This window comes from Dermacentor andersoni, chromosome 2, assembly GCF_023375885.2.
Source record: "Dermacentor andersoni chromosome 2, qqDerAnde1_hic_scaffold, whole genome shotgun sequence".
Taxonomy (NCBI): Eukaryota; Metazoa; Arthropoda; class Arachnida; order Ixodida; family Ixodidae; genus Dermacentor; species Dermacentor andersoni.
Window position 1 is genome coordinate 103,587,078 of NC_092815.1, and position 27,747 is coordinate 103,614,824.

Consider the following 27,747-nt stretch of genomic DNA (forward strand, 5'->3'; position numbering starts at 1 on the left):
TCAGTTTAAAACAGAGTAGCTTTATTATCCTCGCAAAAAAAAGTGGCACTTAGTTGCTACAAATCTATACAAGCATTGACAACAGACATAAAACATGTTCTAACAGTATGTTAAACAGCACTGTCTACGACAAGTTAGTACACATGGACACATATAACAAGGCACCTATTGCAAAATGATGCACAGTAATTAAGCAGTCAGGTGACAAATCTTGACAGGCACAATGAATAATCATGGCATTACAAGCTTTTCCATAAGAATAAAAATGTGTGACAATATCAATGACAACAGTGCTAAATGTTTGTTCTTACATGGTGGAATATTCCTAGTAGGATATTTGCGCTTACCAAGCTTTACACAAGACAGCCACTTCTAAAATATGCGAGGCGACTAATGCTGCGGAGACAAGCATTGGCTTTTACAAAGCTAGCTGTTTAAGGTAGTGTTCAGTATAGATAAAGCATCTGATGGACAAATGTGGGTGCTATTTTTAACACACTCGAAGTGCGTTAAGACGAGGGAAAAGCTAAAAGCCAACCCATTCCAGTTCCAAGTGTCAGGAACTGTCCCGACTCCTAGACAGAGGATGCATATCAGCATTTTGATTTTAGTGTAACAATGTGCAGCATCAAGTTAAATGCTTCAACAAAATGCACAGTGTAAACGATAACAGTGGTATAAATAGACCTGTTATCTAATAAGGCACAGGTGATAACAATATACATTGTGCGTTATATCTATAGGTACCCTTTGTGGAAACTATCAACGCTTCTGATGCCTTTGTAGCTATATGAACTTATTACCATGTAAATTTAGTTAGCTATCATAAATATAAAATCCAAGCATCTATTTCGTTGTTTGTGTGCATGGAATAAGCAAGCACATGTGCAATCAGTGATGACCATAAGCAAATCAATAAAACGAACTCATTCTAAAAGTCATGCTCTGCAGGTTGTGACCACTAGGAAGGGTTGCAACATAGTCAACTGGAATTTTTGAGGCAGATAAAAAGCTGAAAGGCAGTTTACACAGTTCTTACAGAACCTTCTGCTCCACCATTTCTAAACTGAATCAATAATTATAATAACTTCACAGAAAAATAAAACTACCATATTACTCGCATAATGAATGCATCTTCCCGAGTGGTCACTTTTAATATTCACGTACTTTTTCCCCTGCATAATGATTGCGCCTGCAACTTAGCACCGGGAGGCATGGTTTCAATTTCGACTGATGACGATGATAATGATGCCGGATGTTCCCTAGCATTGTCTGCAAAAAGCCGGTATTTCTCAATGTTTTCATTGTCAGTTCAGTGCAGTCGTTGGTTGTGTTGACACATCTATGGAGTGATTGGAGTGCTGGTACGTGTCGCATTGAGGCAAGCTACACCGCTGGCTTCAAGCGCAAAGCTGTTGAATATGCTTTGGAGAATGGCAACCACGCCTTGGGAAGGTACTTCAGCGTTAATGGAGTAGGCATCCGCTACTGGAGACGGTAGCACGAAAAGCTAAAGGCTACCAGCAAGATACACCATGTTATCCATTGAAATGATACAGAATGAAACGCACTGATTTGCAAGGAAGTGTGGACTTCAAGGTGAGCAGCGGCTGGACAATGCTTTTTCATGCGGCCGAGGGTGATTATCCTCCGAGGCCAGTAGGCAAGATTAGGTGGGCCCCGTTGGAACTGTTGTGCACATTTGTCCTAAAGTTGTGGAGGATTATTTCTGACAACATTGTCTTCAAAAGCATAAAGCGAACTGGCATTGTAAACTTGCCCGACGCCACCAAGGACCAGCTGTTTTGGGACTATGCTATTAAAGTTGAAGCTGCCGAAGAGACGGCCGGAAATGCGAACTCTTTGTGCATAAATTCCGATTCTGAATGCGTGTTTTCAAAGTGAGAACATAAATATGGCCCATTCCCGTAACTTCTGTCTATGATTTGTTGGTAGCTGGTTTTCGGACACAAGCTTAGTGCACTGTAGGTTAGACTTAGTGGTTGCTGGAAAAAAAAATATGCTCAACCAATGCATCCTTGAACTTTGCAGCCCTTTTTTTTTTAAGCAAAGTGCATTCATTATGCGAGTAAATAATGTATACATCTTCTCAATGTGTGGCTGTAAAAGAAAAGCTTGAACAGTGAATGCAAGAAGGCATATGACTATTTCACGTGATGTTAGCAAAGCATACATCGGTATCATAATGGAAAGACAAAAATGTGCAGTACAGAGGTTAAAATGTCATGTTCAGGTCATGCGAACAGCAGCTGATAACCATTTACAAGCGATGGTAACAATATCAGTAGAACTCTTGACATAAAGTTGAGTCTGCACACAAGAAACAGTTTGTGGTGGCAGTACATTGCAGAAGCCTCTTCACATTACAGGACTTTCTGCAAAGAATGCAGCTGTGAAAGCCAGAATGAGGCAGGAAAGAAGTGCGACAATTCACTGTCGGCAGCAGTAACATCTCTCAGAGGTAAGCTTGAGTGGATAATGATGGAAAATGCTCGAAGTTATGGAAAAAGAGGTGGTAGCGATTACACAGTAAGAACAAATGATCTACACGAAGATAAATATATAAACTGCTAAGATTTGCTGCTGAGTCACAAGTCAAATTTGTGCGTGACAAGCAAGAAAACACAACTGCCCTCGCAGCAGGACGTGTAAAATGCACCTTTTAAAACACTGGCCACTTTAAGACAAAGTCATGCTGGCCTCTTGACAAACACCAAGCAACTTTGATGCATGAATTTGAGGGGCATAGGACCTTGGTGTATATCAGAATGAATTGGTCAAGTTGTTCTTTGCGTAAAGGACTAGATAGTGGCTTAAACTTGTCTCAAGCATTCTGCAAAATATGTAGAAGCTTAAATTGAGACAAAGAACAAAACAATCATGTATACCTTATTAGCCTCATATAAAGGGGCTCTAAAAAAACAAAAGTAATCATTCTCAAATAAACATGTAGCTGAAATTCAAGCCAAAAGGCAGTGGGAATTGTACGAGCTAACATTTAAAAAAATTTTTAAGTCACAAGAAGCTTGTGCAATCGAAGTGCTTCAGCAGTAAAACATGACCACTCCCGAATGCAGAATGGTTCATAGAATTTGTGCAAAAAATGAGATTCCAAAATGAAATTCTTCACAACTAAATGGTACGATGCGATACAATAACTTAGTATCCGACTGGATTTGAGAGAAAAGTGATGTTCTTCAGATGATTTCTGCACCAGTTATCTCACATGCAAAAAACACATTAAAACAAAGTGATCCTGTTGCCATGTCTGAATTCCAGAAGAGTGCATGTCATTAATAATGCGACAACTGGAGTTGCAGAATTCTCTTACGGACGTTCCTCTCAGCAGGTGACCAGCATTACGCTGATGTTTTTTAATTTACAGGTCACTATGATGCCAGTAAACATTATAATAAGAAAATCAGGGGAAAGTGCTGTGGGAGTGACAAACATTTTTAAAATTTGAAGTTCTCAGAAGCACATCATTGGCTCAACTTATCTTCTGGTTTACTGTGAAAGCCATAACTTCAAGAAGGCATGAAATTTCCATTTAAGTTTTCACATTACTGACTTCTTGGTTTTTGATTTAGCAAATAAATTCCCCCATTTTTTAATGCTAGGATGCTCATGATGGCAACACCACTTATATTTAAGCGTTTTCCTCTTGCAAAGGGCGATTCCAAATGCACTGACATCAACAGTAACAGCAGCATTGTTAACATGTAAACAACATCAACAAGTATACGCAGAATTGTCGCACAATTTAAAACCCTGGCTATGTGACAACTAGAGAACTGTGCGTAATATAGTAAATATATTACTCTTGTAAGCTTGGCACACTAGTTGATTAAAAGCCTGCCAGAGCAAGGGGAAGCTGCCTTGCTCTTCTTATGCGCAGGGTTGCCAGGTGTTATTCTTTGAATTGACTTCGTAAGATTTCTTCAGTCGTTTCTTCAGATCACTTGGAAACTTTTCAAAGCATCGCTTGCAGACAGGCTTCAGATCGACTTCAAAAAACTTTGTCCTGCAAAGAGAAATTGCAAGGCATGTCGTGTTGACAAGACAAACGTAAGAGGAAAGAATAAAGAAAATATTACTGCAACTATTGCTTCAGATAAAATTTGCACGGTTTTCTTGACAGTTATAAGCAACAAATTCTGTATGGTCAATCCCATCGTATCCAGTGTACAGAATACCTTAGTGCACACAGACAGTGTTTTCAAGGCACAAAATGATTGTCAGTTCTATAGTGAGCTCTTCAGAGAGAAGATCCCTAACCCAGAAGTTCGGAGGAACTTCAGCAAAACTCCCTGAAGATCCAATGTGAATCCACTGCAAGCCATCTGAATACGCAGCGAAGCCAATGAAGCCCTGGACCATTGTGACTGTGGGTAACTGACAGCCTGAACCATTTACCACTGAGCTACTGCTGATCGAGTACAGCAACAGCTCACACATGGTCAAAGGTATACGTGATGCATCTTCAGTGAGCTAGCTTCATAGCGCATGCAAGCAGCCGACAAGCAAAGGTCAATTATACTTGCAGACAACTTTCAGTGGCAATCTAAGGCACCCTACGAAGGCAAAGCGGGCACAAGTAAGAGTGCTCCTGAAAAAAGTTGCACATTCTCAACCACTAGCTTAAGCTAGGGAAGGGAAAAATGTAAACACCTTATCTACAACAGCAAAATAAGACTTAAATATACTGCTGAATGTTCACTCTGACTTATTTTCATGCTCTTCTCTTCCACCTCTGGGAAACATGAAACCGTCGCACATCAAAGCTATGCTGATTCAATATCTGTTTCAAGAAACCAAAAGCACGGCCAAACGACACCAGAATACTTGGCGCAGCAACTCATTTGCCGAAATTCAGCTCCTGTAGCTTTCGCCTTGTTGCCACAGAAAGTCGTTCGCGAGTATAAGTGTATCAATGCACAAGTGCAGAGGGCAGTGTACATTGAAACTGGAGTCAAAATGTCAACAAAGAAATTAAAGGACAACTTGCCAGTTTACTACTCCTGTCACGTTGTCAGTGGTGAATTGAACAGAGATGTGAAAAGATAGACAGTTATCCTTTCCATGCAGTTCAAGATGAGTTTAAAAGTTCTACATTCAGGGCTAAAATACCAAAGCTTAATTGCTGTTAAGAAGAAGCTCTAGCCTGCAGCCAACTATAACTTCATTATTAAAATACATGGTAAATGTGGAAATGCTCTCGTTACACATCCGTTTAAGCAGTTTGAACTGAATTTGAGGCATTTAATGAAGTTCAATTCTACTGACTTTTGAAAGCAGAATATTTATTTGCGGCCTCAAATATTTTTGCAATGATTTCAGAAGCTCAGTAATATAAGAAAAGTATTAAAGCAGAGAGCTTTAAAACTCTGGAGGTGTGACAAAAAGCAGATATTACAATTCGGCAAACTTTATTCGTTACATCATCTAAAGCAGACAAATGCAACATATTATTAGGTTACAATTAAATGTTAAATCATCAGATTGCTTATGAGAGTATTGCAATGTTGTGTTCACAAATTAAAGGTATTATTCTGAGCAGTGTACCATATATGAACTTTGTCTGCTTCAGGTGTCCCAATAGAAGCAGTTTAAAGAATCATGATACTGCTTTTAATTATGAGTTCAAGTTGTAAACCTGATACTTTCTTTTTTTTTGTAAAAAAATTTGATGGCCTAAAGCTAAGAAAGGACAATATGAATATGCACAGCAACAGAGAACACACTGCAGACGCACTCACAACCTCTGTCATCAAAGAAAAGCTCCTGTTGCCCAGCAGAGACAAGTTACAAGCACATGTAAAAAAAAAAAGGCAAGTCGAAACTCATGATCTTTACTGAACATTGACAATCCATGCCTTTAGGAGACCAGCAAAGTCATAAATAGAAAGTGTAATAACAAATATGGAAGCTACGTCTGACTCACTTCTGACTCATTTTCTGGTCGCACACGGAGCAGGCGAAGTGGTGGACGCACCAGGCCTTGTTTAGTGCAGTGAACACTGAGAGGGGAAGAAAAAGAAAATGAGGCTTCAGTCATAAGGTTCAGCCAGTGCATGCCTCGACTAAACAACTGAAAGTTATCAGGGCAGAATCATTTTTCTGTGCGTTTTATAAAATGCGTTAGTTTCACACATGGCATGTTTAGCTGAAGGCGAAAGTTGACATACACTTTAAAGTAGCACATAGCTACAAAGGAAACCTGTGCAGGTCGTTCAGAAAGCAAGTATTACAGCTGGGAAAAAAAAAAAAAACTGTCCTGGCATCACTTCCTCTTTAGGGCAGTCACTGTAGCAGCTGCGATAACCAGGACAGCAGACACTAGCACATGAACAGAGATTACTCAAATTAATTATGAGAAAGTTTGCAATTTATCTCACTTAGTTTACGATATCACTTAGTTCCCACTTGTAGCTTTCATTGCCCTGTGTGCAGAAGTTGCGCCCTTGTTTGTCATTTTGCATCCTTGCAAGTGGAGCACTAGTTGAAGGGACAAATCAGACTAAACCCTTCGTAAAGTAAAAAACGATACGAGGCCTGTGATACGACTAAAACAAGGCCAATAATAAAAGCAGAATACACACCATCCCCACCAATGACATTGTTGCAAATGTAGCACAGGTTTCCAAACAGCTGGTGGTAGTGGGTCTCACAGTAGGCTAGGCCTTTCTTCTCATAGTGCCGGTGGCCAAGGAACGGCTTCTCGCACTTGGCACAAACAAAGTGCTACACAGAAAAAAAAGGACACGAGGGTATTGTGAAACAATGCATTGCACATCATCAGAAGCACTAGTCATCTCAGAGCCAAAAGTTGACGCAACTACAGCAAAGGACAACTTTGTTTAAAGCGAGTAAGTATGGTTGTTACAAACTGGTCTTTATTATAATAAGACATCAATGCCACTATCTGGATTGAATTCAAGCAAAAATACATGATGAAAAAAGTGACAAAGCATCACTGGAGGGCATTAAATTCACAACATCCACAGGTTGAGTGCTGTTCTTTACCATCTTTGTGGCTGTCTATGTTTTAGTTATGCAGGCATTTATATAGTCAAAACTCGACATAACGAACATGAATGTACACAAAGTCAATCTAAAATGTTTCTTGGAAATGTGAGCATGCAATAATACATGCTTATAATGAATATCGAATTTAATGAAGGTAAATTTGTGCTGGATTCGACTTTGTTATGACGAGGTTCGGCTGTACTATAAGTATTTTCACATTACGTAGTGCTTGCTATATTGGCGTGATTCAGGCATTCATATAGTTTTGGAATTACAGTACATTGAGAAAGCACACACAGATCTATTACAGATCATACATTTTAAGGAAACATGAAAGATTTCTTCTAATACGCCTCTTCCAGTTCACATTTCATTTGCCACTGCCATGGACTGGACCTTCTGCTGACTCATGCTATAGTTTAACTTAAAAGTGCATTATTCTAAATCTACCAATTTCGAATGATGCAGTGTGTGCCTCTGGTATCCCTATATAATTGTATTAGTAACCTCCAAAGTAAAGGTCATGTCACACCCCTTTTGTGAAGGTTCTGCAACGGGGGTGTTCGCCTAGCAGAAGGGTAACTAGATATAGGTTGTAGCGCTAGGCGTAAACAGGTCGGCGCTATATCGTAACGGGGAAGCAAGCACTTCTCGTCGTCTTCTCTTGCACCAGCTCACCAGCACCATGCCCACTGCCCAGTACCTTCAGTACAATCACTCCCCACCGAAAGAGTAGCCAACCTGGCGACTTAAGGACAGGAGAACACAGGGGGGTCACGGCACTGCTTGAGCCGGGAGACGTGGACAATTTCCTGGCCCCGACGACGCTGGTCGGAAGGCGGTTCGAGTGGCTCGATGAGGTAGTTGACCACGGATGTTTGTTTCAGTACCCGATAAGGACCGTGGTACTTGGAGAACAGCGTGGAGGAAAGGCCTGGAGGAGTAGAGGGCACCCACAACCAGACCAGCGAGCCAGGCGCAAAGCACGGAGCCGTAGTGGATGAATCGTGGCGAAGCTTTTGGCGCCACTGCTCCTGGGATGTGAACGAACGAGCGAGCTGGCGACATTCTTCGGCGTAAGCAGCCGCTCTAGAAACAGTCGTCCACTCCGAAGCATCTGGCCGGTAAGGTAGAATCGTGTCCATAGTGCATGAAGGTTCGCGTCCGTAAAGGAGAAAGAAAGGGGAGAACCCAGTGGTGCTTTGCGTGGCGGTATTGTAAGCGTAGGTGACGAAAGGTAGAATGCGATCCCAATTCGAGTGGTCAGATGAAGCATACATGCCCATCATGTCACCAAGGGTGCGGTTGAAACGTTCTGTCATCCCATTAGTTTGAGGATGATATGCTGTGGTAGTGCGGTGAATGATGCAACACTCCTTTAGCAATGCTGAAAGGACGTCAGAGAGGAAAACGCGACCGCGGTCGCTCAGTAATTCTCGAGGTGCTCCATGGCGCAAAATCAGATTTTGAAGGATAAAACTGGCGACGTCTTTTGCTGTGGCAGATGCTAGGGCTGAAGTTTCAGCGTACCGCGTGAGGTGGTCGATAGCAACAATAACCCAGCGGTTGCCGCTGGGAGTGTTGGGAAGCGGACCGTATAGGTCAATGCCGACGCGGTCGAACGCGCGCGCGGGGCATGGTAAAGGTTGCAAGGGGCCGGTGGCATGTTGAGGTGGCGTCTTGCGTCGTTGGCATATGAGGCATGACCGGACGTACTGGCGAACGAAGCGGTACATACCGCGCCAGTAGTACCGAAGCTGGAGGCGAGAATATGTCTTTAATACACCAGTGTGGCCGCATTGTGGGTCGTCGTGGAACGTGGCGCAGATGTCGAAGCGGAGGTGTCGGGGTATAACAAGCAACCACTTACGGCCGCTGGAATTGTAGTTGCGGCGGTACAGCAGGTTATCCCGAATTATGAAGTGCGTGGCTTGGCGACGAAGCGTCCGAGAGATCGCTGCTGGCGACTGGCTGGACAGGAAGTCAATAAGCGAAGAGATCCATGGGTCTTTGCGCTGCTCTGATGGCATGTCGGAAATGTTGAGGGCGAAGGCACCGCAGGTAGAAATAGACGAGTGGACAGGACCAGAGGGCAGGGGTGACCGGGATAGAGCGTCTGCGTCTGAATGCTTTCGGCCTGAGCGATAAACAACGCGGATGTCGTACTCTTGTAGGCGCAATGCCCAACGGGCAAGCCGACCAGTTGGATCTTTTAGTGAAGATAACCAGCATAGGGCATGGTGGTCGGTCACGATGTCAAATGGACGCCCGTACACATAAGGCCGAAATTTGCCGATAGCCCAAATGATGGCCAGACATTCCTTCTCAGTAACCGAGTAGTTCGCCTCGGCTTTGGTAAGGGTGCGGCTGGCATACGCGACGACGTACTCTTCGAAGCCATCCTTGCGTTGTGCAAGAACAGCGCCGAGCCCGACACCACTAGCGTCCGTATGGATCTCCGTTGGAGCAGAGGGATCGAAGTGTCGCAGTACTGGAGGCGAGGTGAGAACGCGTCGTAGTTCTTGGAATGCGTCGTCGCACGCCGGGGACCAGGCTGATAGGTCAGAACGGCCGGTGAGAAGCTGCGTCAAGGGGGCGATGATAGAGGCAAAGTTACGGACGAAGCGTCGGAAATATGAGCACAGGCCGATGAAGCTGCGAAGCTCTTTCATGGTGGTTGGTTTAGGGAACTCGGATACGGCGCTAAGTTTTGTGGGGTCCGGAAGGATACCGTCTTTTGAAACTACATGGCCGAGAATAGTAAGCGTATGAGCGCCGAAGTGGCATTTCTTCAAGTTTAGTTGCAGTCCTGCAGTGGAGAGGCACGCAAGTACCTGCTCGAGGCGGTTGAGGTGCGACGCAAAGTCTGTGGAAAAAACCACAATATCATCTAAATAACAGAGGCACGTTTTCCACTTCAGCCCTCGAAGAATGGTGTCCATCATTCGCTCGAAAGTGGCAGGTGCGTTGCAGAGGCCGAACGGCATGACAGTGAATTCATATAGCCCATCAGGCGTTACGAAGGCTGTCTTTTGACGATCGGCCTCTGCCATTGGCACTTGCCAGTACGCGGAGCGCAAATCGAGCGACGAAAAGAATTCTGCTCCCTGCAGAGAGTCCATGGCATCGTCGATGTGCGGCAGAGGATAGACATCCTTGCGCGTTATTCGGTTAAGGCGGCGATAGTCGACGCAGAACCGAATGGAGCCATCTTTTTTTTTAACGAGGACGACCGGAGATGCCCAGGGACTGTTAGAGGGCTGGATGATGCCACGCTCCAGCACGTCGTCAACTTGCTGGTCGATGATACGGCGTTCAGCAGCCGACACACGATAGGGACGCTGGCGCAATGGTGTTTGTTGACCGGTGTTGATACAGTGAACGACTGCGGACGCTCGACCCAAGGATGGTTGGTCAATGCCAAATGAGGAACGAAAACGTTGGAGGAGTTTGATGGTTTCTGTTTGCTGCGCAGGTGTGAGTTCTGCGTCGACGGCGCGAGCGAAGACGTCTACAGGGGCATCAGTCGCGGCGGGATTAGTGACGGAACAAATCGGAAGTGATGCCGTATCGCCAAACATGGTGGCCAGGAGATCGCTATCGAAAGCTTCAGCGGTACCCAGGCACTCGCCGCGGAGTAGGGATGATGGGCAGGCGGACGTATTGCACACGTAAAGGGCAGCAGAACCGTCGCAAAAAGTGACGACAGCAAACGAAAGCAGAAAGTTCCGGCGGCGCGCACAAGTGGCCGACGGTGTAAACAGAACAGATGAGTTCGCAGCAGAGTTACATGACACAGGAACCAGAGTGGCGGAGAAAGGTGCGATATCGATGTCAGAGGCGGCAACAACTTTAGGAGAAGAATGGTCGTCAAGGTCGCAGCACGGCACTGATAACGTAAGTTCGGCACGAGCGCAGTCGATAAGAGCTTGATTGACAGATAGGAAATTCCATCCAAGAATAACGTCGTGTGAGGAACGAGGTAGGACGACAAATTCTATAGCATACATAACGCTTTGAATGACAACCCGGGCTGTGCACGACGCTGAAGGCTGAATGCGATGCGAGGTTGCCGTACGCAGAGAAAGAGAGGTAAGGGGAATGGTCACTTTGTTCAAATTGCGGCAAAGCTTCTCACTAATAATAGAAACGGCGGCTCCGGTGTCGATAAGTGCGTGTACGGTGACGCCGTCTACGGACAGTTCAATTTCGTTCGCCAGGCTAGAATGAGGCCTTGAAATGTTCGACGTAAACGCAGTTCTTGCCTCTGGAACTGCGACTGTTAGTTTTCCTCTCGGGCTGGGCTGGGTCGGCGAACCATCGGGGAAATGGATCGGCGACGTGGGGAAGGTGACCGGCGTGCATCGAAAGGGAGGCGACTGTAAGATGAGTCCGGAGGAAGGCTAGATGGGTCCTGACGCGGAAGTCGAGCAGGCCTGTAGCTTGAGGCGCCCCCACTGGCAGGTAAACGGGGGCTGCGACGGCGGCAGAATCGTGCTACGTGGCCCGGAAAATGGCAGAAATAACATATTGGCCGGTTGTCAGATGTACGCCACGGGTTGACGACAGGGGCTCCAGCGGCCGAGTAAGGGACGACCATCGGGCGTGAAGGTGGCGGCGGCACATGGAAGGTGCCAGTGGCCCGGTAGGCATCAGGAGCCGGAGGAGCGTAAGGCCGGGCGACAACGTCAGCGTAAGTTAGCGGTCCAGCTGCAGGCTGCGGAGGAGGGGCAGATGGCAGCGCCGCAGCAACTTGGGTCTGAATGACGTGGCGAAGCGAGGGAGCCAAGGTTGTCGACGGCTCGGGTGTGCTGTTCGCCAGAGAGAGTTGGCGTGCAACTTCCTGACGGATGAACTGCTTTATCTCCGGCATTAAAGCAGAGATGTCGGCAGCGTTGCGGCCGAAATCCAACGGAGATAGATCCGTGGTGTCCTGCTGAGCAGCGCGTGTTGATGCACGCTGCTTGCGCAGCTCGTCGTAGTTCTGACAGAGCTGTACGACCTCGGCAATCGTCCGCGGACTCTTCGCGACGAGCATCTGGAAGGCTTGGTCATCGATGCCTTTCATGACGTGCTTAATCTTGTCAGCTTCGTCCATAGATGAGTTGACGCGCTTGCATAGCGAGAGCACGTCTTCAATATAACTAGTGAAGGTCTCCTCCTGGCGTTGAACTCGACCAAGCAAGCGCTGCTCAGCGCGAAGCCGGCGAACGACGGGACGGCCGAAGACCTCTGCCAAAGTTGCCGTGAAAGCCGACCAGGTGGTAAAATCGGCTTCATGATTTCGGAACCATAGGTTTGCCACGTCAGTCAAGTAAAAGATAACATTTGTGAGCTTGGCGCGGTCGTCCCACTTATTATAGGCGCTTACATGGTCATATTCGGCGAGCCAGTCTTCCACGTCGTGGTCGTCTGTGCCACTAAATATAGCCGGATCGCGCTGCCGGATGACGCCAGAACAGACGATGGCGGGAGGCACGGGAGTAGCAGCCTGGGACGGTCCCGGTTCATCCATTGCAACAGCTCGTGGTAGCGTTCGGCTGCGGAGTTCCAGGATGTCGAAGAGAAACCCAGCAGCTCCACCAAATGCAACGGGGGTGTTCGCCTAGCAGAAGGGTAACTAGATATAGGTTGTAGCGCTAGGCGTAAACAGGTCGGCGCTATATCGTAACGGGGAAGCAAGCACTTCTCGTCGTCTTCTCTTGCACCAGCACACCAGCACCATGCCCACTGCCCAGTACCTTCAGTACAGTTCGAACAAATAAATGATACATGATCGTCAAATCCAACTAATACCACATTTGCTAGCTGAATCTTGTACATAATAAAATGTGATGAACCTCCTGTAAAATCTAGAGGTGAAATTCAATAAAAGGTGAATGTAAATGTGGCAGGCAGGTTAAAATTAGGAGGTAAAGAAACAAACTAAAAGCAACCCTAAATATCACATGCCGAATTGGCTAAACCTGTGCTAAGGTATAGTAGGAGGGGGCTTGACCTGTCTGAGTCGACAATGCAGACAGTGAGCTATCAATCCTTACAACCCTACATAAGTGGTACAATCTTAAAATGTCAACTTTGTGCGGCATGCTCGTTTCCCAGGTTTAGCTCCAAGATATAGGGAGCTGATGAACCAATCAGACATTCTCAAAAGCAGGTATTCGTGAAGTTTCCGAATAATTCAAAAACAAGTTTCCCATCTGCATTCCTCTCACTTCTCAGTCACGACAGAAAAGCCAAGAAATTCATATCATAAACAGCAACAGCGACGGCAATTTGCCACGTCACCATGCTTCAATGAATACACAAATGAAAGTGATGAAATACACTTTGTCTACCTCGACGTGCCAGTTCTTGCCAAGAGCAGTAACCACTCGCTCCTCAATCGGCCGTCGGCAAGCGCCGCAGATGGGGATGCCCATCTTGTCATGGCAGCGGAGGCAGTACAGGTCCCCTTTGACCTCGCGTGCCTCAGCAGTCAGCTCCACACTGCACAGAAAAGACGGTGCCGGGGCAGCAAGGTTGGAAGCACAACTCACGTGACAAAAGTAAAGGCTCCATCTATGCACCTTGAATCAAATGTCTAGCTGTAAAACCTCAATATTCCTCATATATATTTATGCACCGATGGTCGCACTTTTCATCTGGCAAGCTCCGAACCTTTAATACCTGGCCAACAATATTTTAGTGGAAGTTTAATAAAATCTCAATGAGTTAACATTCAATGAAGTCAAGCCTATGAGAAAATCCTGGAGAAATAAAGAGAAACAATTTTATTGACTTGCACACTGGACAACTATTTACATGGAGCTAAATGATTAGACCATCAAAACATGGAAAATATGCATCAATAAGTAGTAGCATATCTTATTAATGCAATAGCAATTATATGGACAATCAAGGCGTATTTCTGCCATCAGCATCGATATCGCCATGAGATTCTGTATAAAGTCTAAAGATGATAAAATGATCGCCACGCGCCGGTGAGCCGGTGATTGTGGCTCAATCTGGCACACACAGAGGAAGACAGCGGAGAGCAAATGTGCCGCCTCTGCGAACAAGTGCATATTTTGCAAGGCCGTGTGCACCCCATCTTAAAAGGGATCTGCAGGTGGTTCATACCTTTGTGCACGCAGTGTTCTCGCCACTCCTGCGTCGAAGTGATAGACGGCATGAAGGTCACTTCGCTCACTGCTGCTGTCGCGCTTGCTCACATCAGCGTTTCGACAGCGAGTGTCTGCGCTCGTTGAGTGTGATGTGTTCATGTTTGCTTGTGCGTGCTGACACCATGCTTGTTAAGTGAGTTAGTAAGCGAATGTTTCAGAGTTTATACGGTCGATAAAACTAATATCCTTATTTCGTATAACTGTCTAATTTGCTATCGCAATCTATTCTTCGCCTTTTGGGTGAAACTGCGTTGTTTGTTTTTTTTCTATCACCATTTCTGGCTTGCTTCTCACTTGCATTTCTGTTTGGTTTAGATATATGCCTTTAGCTGAGGTTTGAGCAAAAACATTACACTGCCACTCCGCTATGGCTTTGAATGAGGACCACAGTGCATATCAGAGGGAAAGTGATTGACTGAGTGATTGATCCTACAGAGTTGCATGAGAAGCCACAACTAAATCCACCAGGTGGCATGAACATGTGTTACTCGCACTGATCCTTACACTACAGGCAGATATGGTAGTGCTTAAAATATTAGATTGAAAAACTAGAAGCAATTACTACAGGATGAGAGCATGCAGCACAAATTCTTACCAGTAGCCCAGCATCAGCTAAGAAACAGAGCAGGTTTTGTGTAATGAAGTCAAATTTTTGACATGGTATTAAACCTGGTGAAGAAAACAATCTATTTTGCATTTATGCACCCCATTACTCCAAGTCAATTTGCATTCTCACTTGGTAAGTTGCCTTTGTAATTTCAAAGGTAATCCCAGATTACAGGCTTCTTGAAATTTTTGAAAAAAATAGGCAGAGAGTGTGCAGTAAGCAGACAAATTTACATCACATCTATTTAATCTACCAATCAGCTTTTGCAAAAGAAACTGTACAGATATAAATGCATCCAAAACTACTCCACGCAAAAAATTCCAGTCTTACAAGCATTACTGACTCCCATTCAAATGACAGTATAAAACATTAAAGAAATTCAACAAAAGGAATTTTTTTCAAGTACACAAAGATACTCACCCACAAGCAGTGCAATTGAAATGGTATGGGTGATAAGGCTCACTGCGGAACTTGAGTGGCATGTCATCAATGATGCCGCTAAAAAATAAAATGTAAACAAAAAGATTTATAGTTTGCTGCAGAATTAACAATGTGGTCAAAAAGTCAGACAAGGGAGTGAGAAAACTCAGAACGTTTCAGTTATGGTAAAGCAGGCAAACAGAGAACTGGGATCACACTGTAACACTTAGAGTTGCCAAAAGGAAGAGACTTGACAAAAGGAAGAGAATTTCACTATGCTACATTACATAAGTCTGTAAGTATACACAGGTCTGCCATAATAGTGTGATGGCCTGGCAATACAATGTGGGCACCTCAGAATAGAGGAAGTTTCACTGGCCCCAAGAACCAGATGCTGATCACACAAGTACCAATGTCTTACTTCAGATTTCAAATCTCTCACGGTATATTGGGTTGTTCCTACCGTGCTCAGATTAAGATTGCACCTATGTGAAGCCCGCTTCTGGTTGCAGTCGGAGAAAGTCTGCCCGAGCTGAACACTAATTCAACTGCTCCCAGAGCAATCAGGCCCCTCGCGACCAGAATTCTATTGGATCTTGGTCACGCTTCCAGGACAAATGTGATAGCGCCTCGAAATGCTCCGAGATGGAGCGGGTAATTCTGAGTGAACCAGGCGAACGCATTCCAAGTGCTCAATTTTGAGCAGCTTAATGTAAAGCGTACCACCAGAACACTTTAGAGCACTCGAATCCTACCGGCAAATGTACAATTAGCCTACAGCACGGCAGTATAACTTGCAACTGCACTCTCACTTTGCTATAAACATGCCAGCATGAGCTATCACAGCACTTTCAGATGAGCGAAACTTACTGGCACTTGTAGCAGATGTATTTGCCGCAGGCTGCAGCCTTCTCCTTTGCATTGCACTCGTGGCACAAAGCCCTGCACAAATAAGAAAGAAAGGCACAAAGTGTACAAAAAAACAATAAGATTATCTCACATGAGAACTTTTATGCATGAAGTCAAAATCAGTAATGAAGAGCTACCTGCCCAGCAAGTAAACTGCAGAATAAATATGTCAATTTATAGTGAACACACACACAAGAGGTTACATTCTCATATTAAGAAATATAGATTTTCCTTACTGCTTTGTTTTTACTCACATCTTACAGCAGAATGACATTTCCTGGTTAACACAGCTCAATAAATATACTTGACATCTTTGCCTGCTTGGTTCGTCCAGAAGAAAATGAAAAACCACTATTGTATCTGCACCTTGCCATTAGAGATGTGACTGGGGTTATGGAGTGGTTTTGTCACCTGTTGGCAACTGAAGGTCTGGATAATGAATGATGCGAAGTCTTTTACTCAGTGACGCAGACCTAGACATTCATTCTTGTTGCAAGATTCGATTATAAACAAAGCAACAATAAGAGCAAAATCTTCTCCTAATGTTTTTCGAATAATATGGAGTTTTAGCTTGTCTGTAGATGAGTTATCGTTGTGTTATCATTTACACGGTGTACCGAGTTACCGGAGATACATATGCAAACTGCGGCACTGATGGCCATCGTGTCGCATACAGTTTAAAAGAGTATTGGCACAAAATTTCAGTCAAAATAATGTGCGAGACTGATTTCTGTGAACAAACACACTACATGCCCAAAATATCAATAGTGAGTGTGGCTTGAAAGATATTTAAATTAAATGTTAAATTCTGTACGGTTACCTTTGCTCTCTTCTAACTGAATTATTGCAGAGAATTGTATTTTATGGCCCAGATCGTTCAATATCGCACTTGTCACTCTTACTTGCTGGGTTTTAAGAAAAAAAATAACAGTTGCCTTCATCTTAGGGGAAGCTAACTGCTACCAAGGTGGTGCTGGCACGAATTTGTGTCGGCACCTGTCAGCAGTTGCTGAAAGCAGCTGTTCTGACAGGGATTCCGCATGGAAAAGGCAGTTGATTTGATGATGCCTATGCCTGAAAGTGACTTGCCAGGTCTAAGTATAGTGGCAAATCCCATCTGCAGAATACTGTCGCCACTGGACAACGGCGAGGACGTCACGCAGCATGTGTAGCGTACATAGATGGAGCAAAACAACTAGCAGATGAACTAGCAACACTAAGCTCGCATGGCAAACGAGTGTGCGACATGTTTGTGCGATCACGTGGCCAGCTCTCTTTAAGAGACATCTTAGATAAGTTACGCCCTTCTCGTTGCACTTTCAAATCAAAACTTTAGACTGGTCATATAAACAAGGCTCAAATAATAACTTGTCGTGTGCTAAAGCAAACAAGGTTCCAGGCCATGATTACAGGGTCATTGGCTACTTATTACAACAGAAAGGACAAGATCCAAAATTGTCGTGTCAGTACTCCTTCAACCAAGGTCAGACACAATACTGTAGTAGCTGCTAATGTGAAGCTTTGGCTGATGTGAAGTGATGTACCTGTAAACATGCAGTTACATTGTAAAATTTTCCTTAGACAAGAATGCCCATTAACAAGAACATGTTTAACATCTTGTGGGTCAAAATGTCATTAAATGTCATGGCCATGTTGTTGCTGCCATCTATGTATCCAGTAAGCCAATACTTCATGAAGGGCGATACACATACAGACAAACTAAAGCTCTCAAATTAGGCATATCACTGCACAAAAGCTACCAGGCCAAAGCTATCAGACAGATTTTCAAACATTTACAAAACAGAAAGAAACTCCATCAGCTGCTGATGCTACCCACCTCCCAGCATTCTTTATGAAGCCTTGGTCGGCAAGTGGGATGGTGCAGATCTCGCAACGGAAACACTGTGGGTGCCAGTTGTTGTTCATGGCCTTAATGACACGGCCAATGATGAATTCGCCACACTTGCCACAGCAGGGTGCGAAGAGAACGTGAAAGTCATGCTCACAGTACTTGCGCCCCTCAAACTGCAAGAAACACACATGGGAAGAGTGAATCGGCAACTTCGCATTGATACTGCAACTCAAAAGAAACGAACAGCAAAAAAAGCATGGCTGACTCGTGCTGAATAACATGCACCAAGATTATTACTCTTGCAAAATGAACTTATTCAGAATAAAGTGCAAGCTTCAATAAAGTGCAACTGGTAAATGATAAAATATGGCCGCCAACAACTAGTCGACTGGCAAGCTGCATGCAACAAATTACTACCAACACGGACATGTAGAGTGACATGCACATTATGCGCTCAGACAACAAAGCTTCAAAAAAATATCTGAGCTAGTGAGAGCCAAGAAACAGAAAAAAAAAAGATGTTAGATATCTTACACTAATGAGTAAAGCACCAGTTCAGAAAACATCAATTGAACTATCCAGATAAACAAGCGTTTCTAATCTAATGAAATAAAGCTCAGTTCAACAAACAGTCAGTGGAAATTTCTGTCGTGTGAACCTTTTTTTCTAGTGCACCTCTTTACCTTTCCCTACTTCTCAAGTCATATTGCACTTTTTTTGTAATTGCATGTACACTTTTTGGAAATAGGCATACCGTAACATCTTTTGGGTAGCTATTATGTTGGTTCTGAACTGATATAGCCACATGCCTCCCTTTCTATCTACAGCCAGAGCCCTAGTTGATTAAACTTGTGTCGCAGCCACACCTGCAGCCAGAAAGCAATAATGTACAGCTGGCATAAAAAAATTTATGGCCCACAGGATATGAGAATGCGTTGAATGCTTCCACAGCCTGCATAGGCAGCCTGACATTCAGGTTTCCAGCCTGTACTAAAATATATGCAAACAAAGCTGTTGCATGGTTTCACTAGCTACATATAGCAAACTGCACAAATAGTCTACATTTTCACAGATTCCATGATCAGTAAACTTTTGATGCCAAATGTACAGTGATGATGGCCATTCAGAGCTACTGACTGTTGCTCCACAAACAAGTGTATCCAATAGACAAGCGAGTATTGCGGCACAATGAACAGGTATAAAAATCTGATATGGGCAGTATGGAAGCAAAGATAACAAAATAGTTGCAAGGCTCTCAATGGCTATGTTGTCTGACGAATGGAACGTAAATACCTACAGGAGATCTTAACATTATTTTACTATGCTTGGCTGCAGGAAGCTCTTGTATGCATGCTTCCCTAGAGTTCATTCAGCCGAAATTTCAGTGCATACATTTTACAAACAAAATTGGGTAATGAAGAACCTCCCTCTCATATGTTGCACTGAACAGAAATTACAATCCTGCTAACCAAAATCAGATTTAAAGAAAAATTTGGAAAGATCTTACTGACCTCATAGAAGATGCCTTCAGGAAATGGCCGGAAGCACTGGCAACAGCTGGCAGAAGATGTGAAGAAGAATAGCATGTCAGACAAGTTCACAGCTCGGCAGTGCATGTAAAGTGGCTTCTGGGAAAACTGAACAGCTACTGTGCGCAGGATTTTTTTTCGCTTCTGAAAGCACTTAATTTAATCGGCATGTGCCCACGCAACCCAGCTCCGTTTCCACACTTGTGAATTTTTTTATTGAGAAGTAGCGCACACGGCACTTCCCTTTGCTGCCATACATGCCCATGAGAGGTGCATACTAAACCCAGCCTATACAAAAAGTAAGCACTAGAACCAGCTGAGAGTGTCCAAGATGAAATTTGCGCTGCATAGGTTAAAAAACGTCTAAGACACAAAGGGAAGGAAATACAGAAAAAAAGCACACAACTAATAGATACTAGATTACTGATAATGTTCTCTGGAAAATAATTATTGCATATTAGTTGCTGTTAAAAAAAAAGGTAGCCCCGCAAGCATCTCACACTGTCATGCAAATGAAGCTACAGATTTCAGCCATGTCATGTGTAGTTAACTGTCTGCATTTATTCCAAAATTTTAGCCAATAATGAAGGATAAAAAAATGCAGCTGATGAAACAGAGGTTGTCCAGTATCTTCTACTGTCTTGAACGACTAGCAGAGTCAGAGAAAATATCGAAGGGGTGCAATAGTGCATAATGGGGCACGATGTCATTGCGCTGTAATGCTCGTGAAGTGCACATGACAATGGTTTGCAAGGTTCACTTAAAATGCAGAAAAGCATGCATAGATCAAACAAGAATGTTGCATGAACCACAGGCTTTGCAAGCATGAAAATGCCTATTAACAGAAACGAAGAAGTCAGGAAACCTGGCAAATGATCGCACAAAATGCAGTACAGCAAGTCCCGCTTTAAAAAAGGCTAAACTCTTTACACACCTGCGCAATATAATAAGCAGGGAATAGATGCATACAGTGCAATTGGTAAAGCAAGCACTAATGATCTGTCAGTCTCATTAAATAAGGAATTACCTGATTAGCAAAGCAGCTCACGGAGACAATTTCGACAACCAGGAAAACCGTGACTGTGCACAGTGCAGTTACCTAAAATATTTACGGACTATGGGATCTGAGAAAAAGCTGAATATCTTTTTTTTATTTATTCGGAAGTTTGCCCTTCCACATAAAACAGGTGAAGCATCTGATATGTGCACAAATAGTTAATTGTCTTCAATGAAGTCTAGCTGGGAACTATGCTGTAGACCATACATCTTCTGCAGCCTGGGCACACAGCCTAGTATTTGTATTTTCAGCGTGTAGTAATAACATATGTGAAGAGTATAATAGGCTTTGCTCACTACTGCCACAAACTGCTAGGAAATTCAGTAAGGGTGCGCCAATAGACTTTCTTGAGACCGAATCAGATACATGTGGAGTAGTGCCAGAAGTGAATCGAAGATCACATATATTTTTTTATACTTTGCAGATAATGTAGAGCCTTCTCACCATTAATGCAAATAAGTTTGACATCCTGGTACTCACAACATTAAGTTTCTGCCATTACACTACACATGATAAAGCATGTTTTATTAAAAGCACAAAGGGAGCATTAGGAACAATTAACTAAGCAGTTTGGTTTCAAACTCGGGGCTCTACGGAGCATGTGAGGTCATGCATTATCCTATAAAGTTTGGAAAGGCTGTCTTGTTGGACAATTAATATCTGTATGTATGCCCACGACTGAATCAGAAATGTATTCCAGCTGAGGCAGCAAGAGAGTGAAAAAAAAAAAAAAAGAAAGGCACTTTTCATGGCAGATGGTGTCATTTTTGTATGAAGCGTGTCGCGATGAAAGGTATTCATCTTTAATCCAATGATAGGACACGGATGCTGACTTTACAAATGGTGCTTAACAATACCATGCCAAATGGCATTTCTAAACAACATTTTACTGCGAGTGATCGTGATTAGCTCAAAAACGTCTGGCTGTCAGAGCAACACAGCATGCAGCCCACTAAAAGTTATTGCATTTTTGCTTCTGTTTGCTCGTTTACAGTTTGTGACTTAAAGTATTCGAAAACCATTAGAAGAATGTTAATATTTTCGAGTAGTGACTACTCGATTTGAGAACATAGTCGAACAGGACAATATCTGATACCTTATTTGAAGGTTCTAAGGATTCACACACCCTTAAAATTTAACATTTCCTCAGCTAGTCCTTAAGGACATTTTGCTAACTGCAGGTATTAATCAAATTGAAACTGGCCTTTAATATCCGTGAGGCACTCTGTCATTTAGAGAAAGCAGATGCACTCCTCCTCATTGAATCCAGATTGTTTTCATTGTTATTTTCTATGTGGTAAACAGTGATGCATAACATTATGACTGTGCATTGGGCCCTTAACCCTATGCATGGACAGTATGGTGTGGACAAAGGCACAGATATTGACCAGCACCAAATACACTAGCAACTTCTGCACTAATGTGCTTTGCCACAAACGCATGCTACTGATATTTCAGCCTTACACAAAGCAAGCCTGGTGCCAGACTTCGCCATGGGAGTTCACGATCTTCTCGTGGGGCTCGAACCCGTCCCCACAACGGGTACATGCCATATTTTCAAGGGACATCAGGAAGTTTGCCTCGCAGTCCCTGCATCATGCAAAAAAAAGAAGAAAAATAAGTAAAATGTCATGCAGGTCTACTGTGCACATCACGACATTACAAAACTTGGTCCAAGAGATTTTACTGCAACAGCAGCATGAGTGTAATGATTTCACCTTTATGGTACTATGATTTCTTTGAAAATTGCTCCAACTATGTCTTTGGACTAGGCATGTGTTAATATCACGAAGGGTTCTGCCAGAACTTCTGCACAAAAATTACGACACTCGTGACACACTTAATGACACCACAGAGGTTCTGACAGCTATTCATTCACAATCTCAAGTGAAAAATGCTTCCTGTAAATAAAACACTTCACAAACAAAAAAAAATGTAGGTATATAAAGAGCAACTACGAGGTCATCGGTAGTAAAAAAAATTTATTGCTGGGTTGTAAAATAATATAATTCTCTCCTGGCATATCCATCTAAATGTCCCGTGTAGCATCAGCAGCAATACTAGAAGAAAGTGCACCCTTGATCGGTATAAGCAAAGTTTAACATATGAGTGAATGTCTAATATTAAGAGCAGCATTTCAATACACAACTAGGCACATCGAATACACATAACAAAAGAAACGACATGACCTCCCAGCACCTGCTCATCGTATAAGTAAAACCTGATGCCCAAAAAATTTTCAACATATTTGAAGCACATGGAGATTACTAAGCCCCTTCCACCCTAAAATTAGCACTGTTTCTTTTGCTAACAGAAAAATCACTGGAGTATTTTCTCTAAAAATAAAGTTTATGACAATGATGACACCAAAGATTCAGCGAAAACAGCACATTGTCAGTCCGCTAAAGGTCTGCAACAAAAACTTTTAATTAGAAAGAAGACCAAGCAATGTCAACAAAAAAATTTTAAGGTCTGCAAGCATTATTATTATGGTAGCAATGCTCCATATACAAGAAAGGCAGATGTAAGACAGTTGTTTATGATCACAGCAAACTGCTTGTCGACTACCTCCTGAAAAACACTGCTATGTTTAAAAGGCATACATGGTGCCAGTTGTATAAATAGTCTTAGGGAGACAGGATGGGACATGTAAGGAAGACTGAGGAGGAAAAATCGAGATTAAGGCAGGATACTCAGAAGGATGACCAATGCCTTTTTTTCTCCACAGCAGTCGCTTCATTGTGATGTCTGCACTGTAAATAACGTAAACACAAGTAAAACAATTTTCCACTAGGATTCGCCAAATGTGGTTGTGAATCTGCTAAATATAAACTATTAAAAATTTGCACCAGATCCACAGGCAGTTCTCATTCCTTAACATGGACTATAGATATCTAAGAAACTGCCACACAGACTCCTAAATAAAGCATCAAAGGGAAGCAAGCAGCGACTCAAAAGGCCACTCCTCTCACCCTGCCCTTGCGCCTAGTGTAATCTTATCTATGAATTGACCCCGTGCCAAGGCACAGGCCATTATGGGGTCACTGACTCCTGGGCAGCTCTGTATATGTATGGCTTCAAGTGGTGAAAATGCTCAATCCAAGTTTACAGTGAACTGCCTAAAGCCATAACTTAATGTTTTCCAATAATATCACAGCCAGTGGTTGCTTCTACACATTTTCAATTCCAAAGCTCTGTGGTATGTTAGGCATTTTTACTGTTCCTACAGCTGTGATTTCTTTGCCACTATGTTGCTCTATGCTGTGACACCTTCAGCATTACCAGCACCCTTGGTTCACTTATGGTTTTCTAATACCCATGATGAACATTACTGCTTCTCAAGAAGCACACAAACAACCTATTCTTTTGGAGACAAGCTAGCATACGTGATGACTGAGTTGATACAGTGTAGCCAAGGTTCATCGTAGGAATTATGCAGTTGTGAGCAGTAGACTATCAAGAGGTAAACATACTCTTCCACTGCCAAGGGAGCAAGTGCCGGTGCTCCAGGCGATGCATAGAGGCCATCGTTCAATCTGGAGGAACTGCCAGCGCCATAGCCAACGCCACCTCCTCCATTCCTGTACTGCAGGGACGATGAGGAGGTGGACGCAGAGTCGTATGAAGCGGTCATGGACGCTGAGCTCGTCCTCTTGGGCGGTTCGGGCGGTGTGTTGTCGTAATCGGACGAGTTCCGCGGGTCCTGTCGTTGGAGGTAGTGGTGGTTCCTTCCCGCCAGCGGAGTCTGCCGCGTCGTCGGGCTCGTGAACGTCACCGGGGGCGGCGGCGGAGGCGTCGTCGGTTCGCTCACGTACAAAGCGCGCATTCGGTCGTTGAGATGATCCTGCCTCCTTATGTAAAGCGGACTGGAGTCCATCTGCCACGGAATTTCGTGGCTCCGGGGATTCTGCCGCAAGCTATCGGAACCTGCCTTGTAGCGGTTAATCGACATGGCGGCGGTAGTAGTTTCTTTTATTATTCGTCCACAAGCTCGTAACTTTGTGCTTTGTTTTTGTGTCCGCTATCACCGTCGCTGCTCCTTAGAAGGCCAGCGGCTTCAAGGCCATGCCTAAGTGCCGTCTGCGCTGGCCAATACAGGTTTCCTCGTTTCTCCGCTCGCTCGTGCCGATTTGAGATGCGCAGCAGCTGCCGTCTGCCGTGTTCCGTCTTTAGAGCGTTTTCAAACTCGACGCTCGGGCCCACTCACCGGAACAGATTCTCTCCTCGATTTCTCTCGGAAGTCCTTCCCGCGCACCTGATCGTTTCTTTCAACGATCCCGATCGTTTCGCGCGCACTCCACCTATTACGAGGAACTCTATTCACGAAACCGAGCGGGTGAATTCTGGCGAAATAGTGCGGCAGACGTTCCCCGACGTGGCTTGGGAGGCTCTCGTGCAAATGTGGCACGGATCACGCACGCTGCGGCACGGGCGAAGCCGACATATGTTTCGGAGTAGGGGCACACACAACGGCACAGCTATAACAGCAAAACGCGGGGCGTCACGCCGACGCCTCGACGGAAAGAAAGTAAAGGGACAACAAAAACGCACACCGCGGCGATCAACGGAAAGGAAAACAGGAGGAGGCCTCTCCACGGACACTCGGCGTCGCGGCGACAACGGAACGATGCGGGCGGAGCCACCAAAGGGCTTCAGTTGCGTGCACAGATTCCGCAAAATAACAGCGATAAACGACGACACTGTAGTATCTCGCCGGCGTAGCCGATCAGTGCGAAGACTTGGCGGCACAAAGGAAGGAAGGCGTTGCTCCGAGGCTGAGTCACACGGGGTTGATGATTCCTCCGCCCCGACGCCAGATGATAGAGGGGCTTGCAAACGAAAGACACTCAAAATAGCACGTGCGCGGTGAACAGCACGTGCTGAGGACGCGGGGGTCCGCGCTGCGCGTTCAGGCAGATCGATCCTCGTAGAGTGTCGTCATGATGTCCAGCACGCCGAGCTGCCCGATTGCACCGCTCGCAAAAATCGGCTCAGCAACGGACGGCTAGCCAGCCCGACCAGACGCTCGCGTCACATCCTCACCCCGCCGCTCATCTCACCCTCTCCACAAAAGTCTTCATTCCCGTGGTGCATTGCAATCGCCGGAAACGTCGGTTCATTTTCCTGTTTGTGAAAGCGAAAGCGAAACCGAACAAAGCGACGCGCGCACGAGCGCGCAGATATATATACATACGTAGCGGCGATGGCGACGTTTCGGCTTTGCGGTAGTTGTGCGAGGCCAAAAATGAAAGCAGTTCATAAGACTGGAGCCATGTACCCCTCTGCACATAAACAAGCATACAAGAAGAAGAAAGACAACTTTCTATGAGAGTACCAAAAAAAGAAAAAAAAGGCCACGAAATAAATCGCAAGTAGTCGCAGTCTGTATTTCACAAAAGAATGCGTATCGTTTTCTTCCGTGAACACAGATGCCGAGTAACGAAGCTCCAAACTAGCTGGAAGTGATCGAATGACGCCTCTTTAGCGTTCCCGAGCGCTCCCAATACGCAGCTGCTGCGTTTTACGAATGTGCAAAAGTAGGCCTCCTATAGATCCAAACCACAGATGCGTCTGTGGGACAGAGTTTATATATATATATATATATATATATATATATATATATATATATATATATTATGTTAAACGTACTTTCAAAGCACCTGAAGAGCCACGAGCAGTCTATATAATATACACTACATCGGCCTATGCAACTTTTCTTTTTCAAGACAGTAAAAATGTATGCGATGGTGCCCGTCTGACTACGATCTGACAAAAGAAAAAGAACGAAATAATAGAACTAGAAAGTGAATAGAACAGCTATTACACACGACCCCCCCCCCCCCCCCTTCGTGACAATTTCAAAAAATAAAAAGAGAAAGGCAGCACGACTTGCATAGATATGCTGCTGCAGACACCTGTTGGTTGGCTCTATTGTTTAAGAAGTATACTATAAAGCAAGTTTGCCGCCTGCCATTGCAATGCCTCAAGTATCGGCTCGCGTTAAACACACTAAAACCCTTCTGAGGCAGTGGTGTCACTACAAACTAAAAACAGTTGCACCCTTTGGGGTGTATACTTGCCACACAACGACAATCGTCACCTGCCTTGCTTGCGTTTCCTCTTTTGAAAACACTGCACTCGTTACTTTCCTGTCGAGAATGCTCTGTCATGCTGATAGCGCGCATGCCGTTCGTGACTTGAAAGTACCGGGCTCGCAGCGTTAAAGAAAGGAAATGCGGGCAAGACAGATGACGATTATCGTTGTGTGGCAAATATACACCCCGAAGGGCGCAACTGTTTTTAGAGTGTACAAAACAGCGGCACGCGGTGGTGGTTCTGGCCCACCGCGACAACGCCTCTCCCACGTTTCAAGCAACGAAGCAACAGTTTAACCTCATGGCTTGCTTCAGCGCGGAGTTGGTTCTGTAGCTAACGACTAATGATTTTTCTTAAATGGTCAAAGTAACGAGCGCACCACACAACTCCTAATTCAGCACGATTTCATATTGAAAGCGCGTCGCGTTTACGTATTCATTTTGTATTAACAGGCACAAAAAAAAGGAGTGTGCAATTATTTTTAAAGAACACTTCTAATAAAAGTAAACAGAGTAAATAGTTTTCGTCAGATGAATGTCCAGGTTAACATTATAAAAGCAAACGTGCACAAAATTAAAAAAAAATGCAAACAAGACCTGTAGCGACACGTATATGCACAGCCACGTGCGGAAAACATTGCATACGCATAAGCGTCGACATATACAAGAATATATTATCCGAATTTTTTAAGTGTAGTAGAAAGGAGGACATCGGAAGGAGGAGGAGACTTGAGAGGAAAAATGAAGATACACCAGAAATAGCAGGCAACTACGCAAAATAGAATGCAGTCTCCGTAGAACGTGTGGCATTTTAAAGAAGCCTTTGTAAGAAAATTGAAGGAGAAATTTATGCTAATCTCACACCATCCGCTAGCGCAGGCGGCCCCAGTAGGGAAGTAAAGTCGAACGTATCTACAACGAGTGCCCCTACAACGAAATGACCTGTATAACGAAGGATTCGGTATGTCCATGCCGAATTCCTGTTTCAAGTACATTGTGAACGTAGTCTCTGTGGTCAGCGCATGATGCCACTGTTCCACTCAGATAAAGGCGCCCGGTGCC

The 27,747-nt window shown here is 44.4% G+C and overlaps 1 protein-coding gene across 1 annotated transcript; it reads right to left on the bottom strand.

Moving 5' to 3' along the window:
• On the bottom strand, positions 1-26,148 carry stck (LIM zinc finger domain containing stck). Its single transcript, XM_050188298.3, has 10 exons — positions 24,064-26,148; positions 22,055-22,180; positions 19,516-19,561; positions 17,990-18,177; positions 16,114-16,185; positions 15,244-15,321; positions 13,389-13,539; positions 6,624-6,765; positions 5,966-6,041; positions 1-4,045 (listed from the first exon to the last, which is right to left on the bottom strand). The coding sequence occupies exons 1-10, from the start codon at positions 24,540-24,542 to the stop codon at positions 3,910-3,912; spliced, it is 1,494 nt and encodes a 497-aa protein (XP_050044255.1). The 5' UTR covers positions 24,543-26,148; the 3' UTR covers positions 1-3,909.
• Between the last annotated feature and the right edge of the window lie 1,599 nt (positions 26,149-27,747).

What these genes read in the sequence shown, in the direction of transcription:
- stck (XM_050188298.3), bottom strand. Translation starts at nt 24,542, where the DNA reads ATGTCGATTAACCGCTACAAGGCAGGTTCCGATAGCTTGCGGCAGAAT. An exon ending in TACATCTGCTACAAGTGCCA is followed by an intron (nt 15,322 to 16,113) that starts GTAAGTTTCGCT and finishes TTTATTTTTTAG; the next exon opens with CGGCATCATTGATGACATGC. An exon ending in CAATGTCATTGGTGGGGATG is followed by an intron (nt 6,042 to 6,623) that starts GTGTGTATTCTG and finishes TTCCCCTCTCAG; the next exon opens with TGTTCACTGCACTAAACAAG.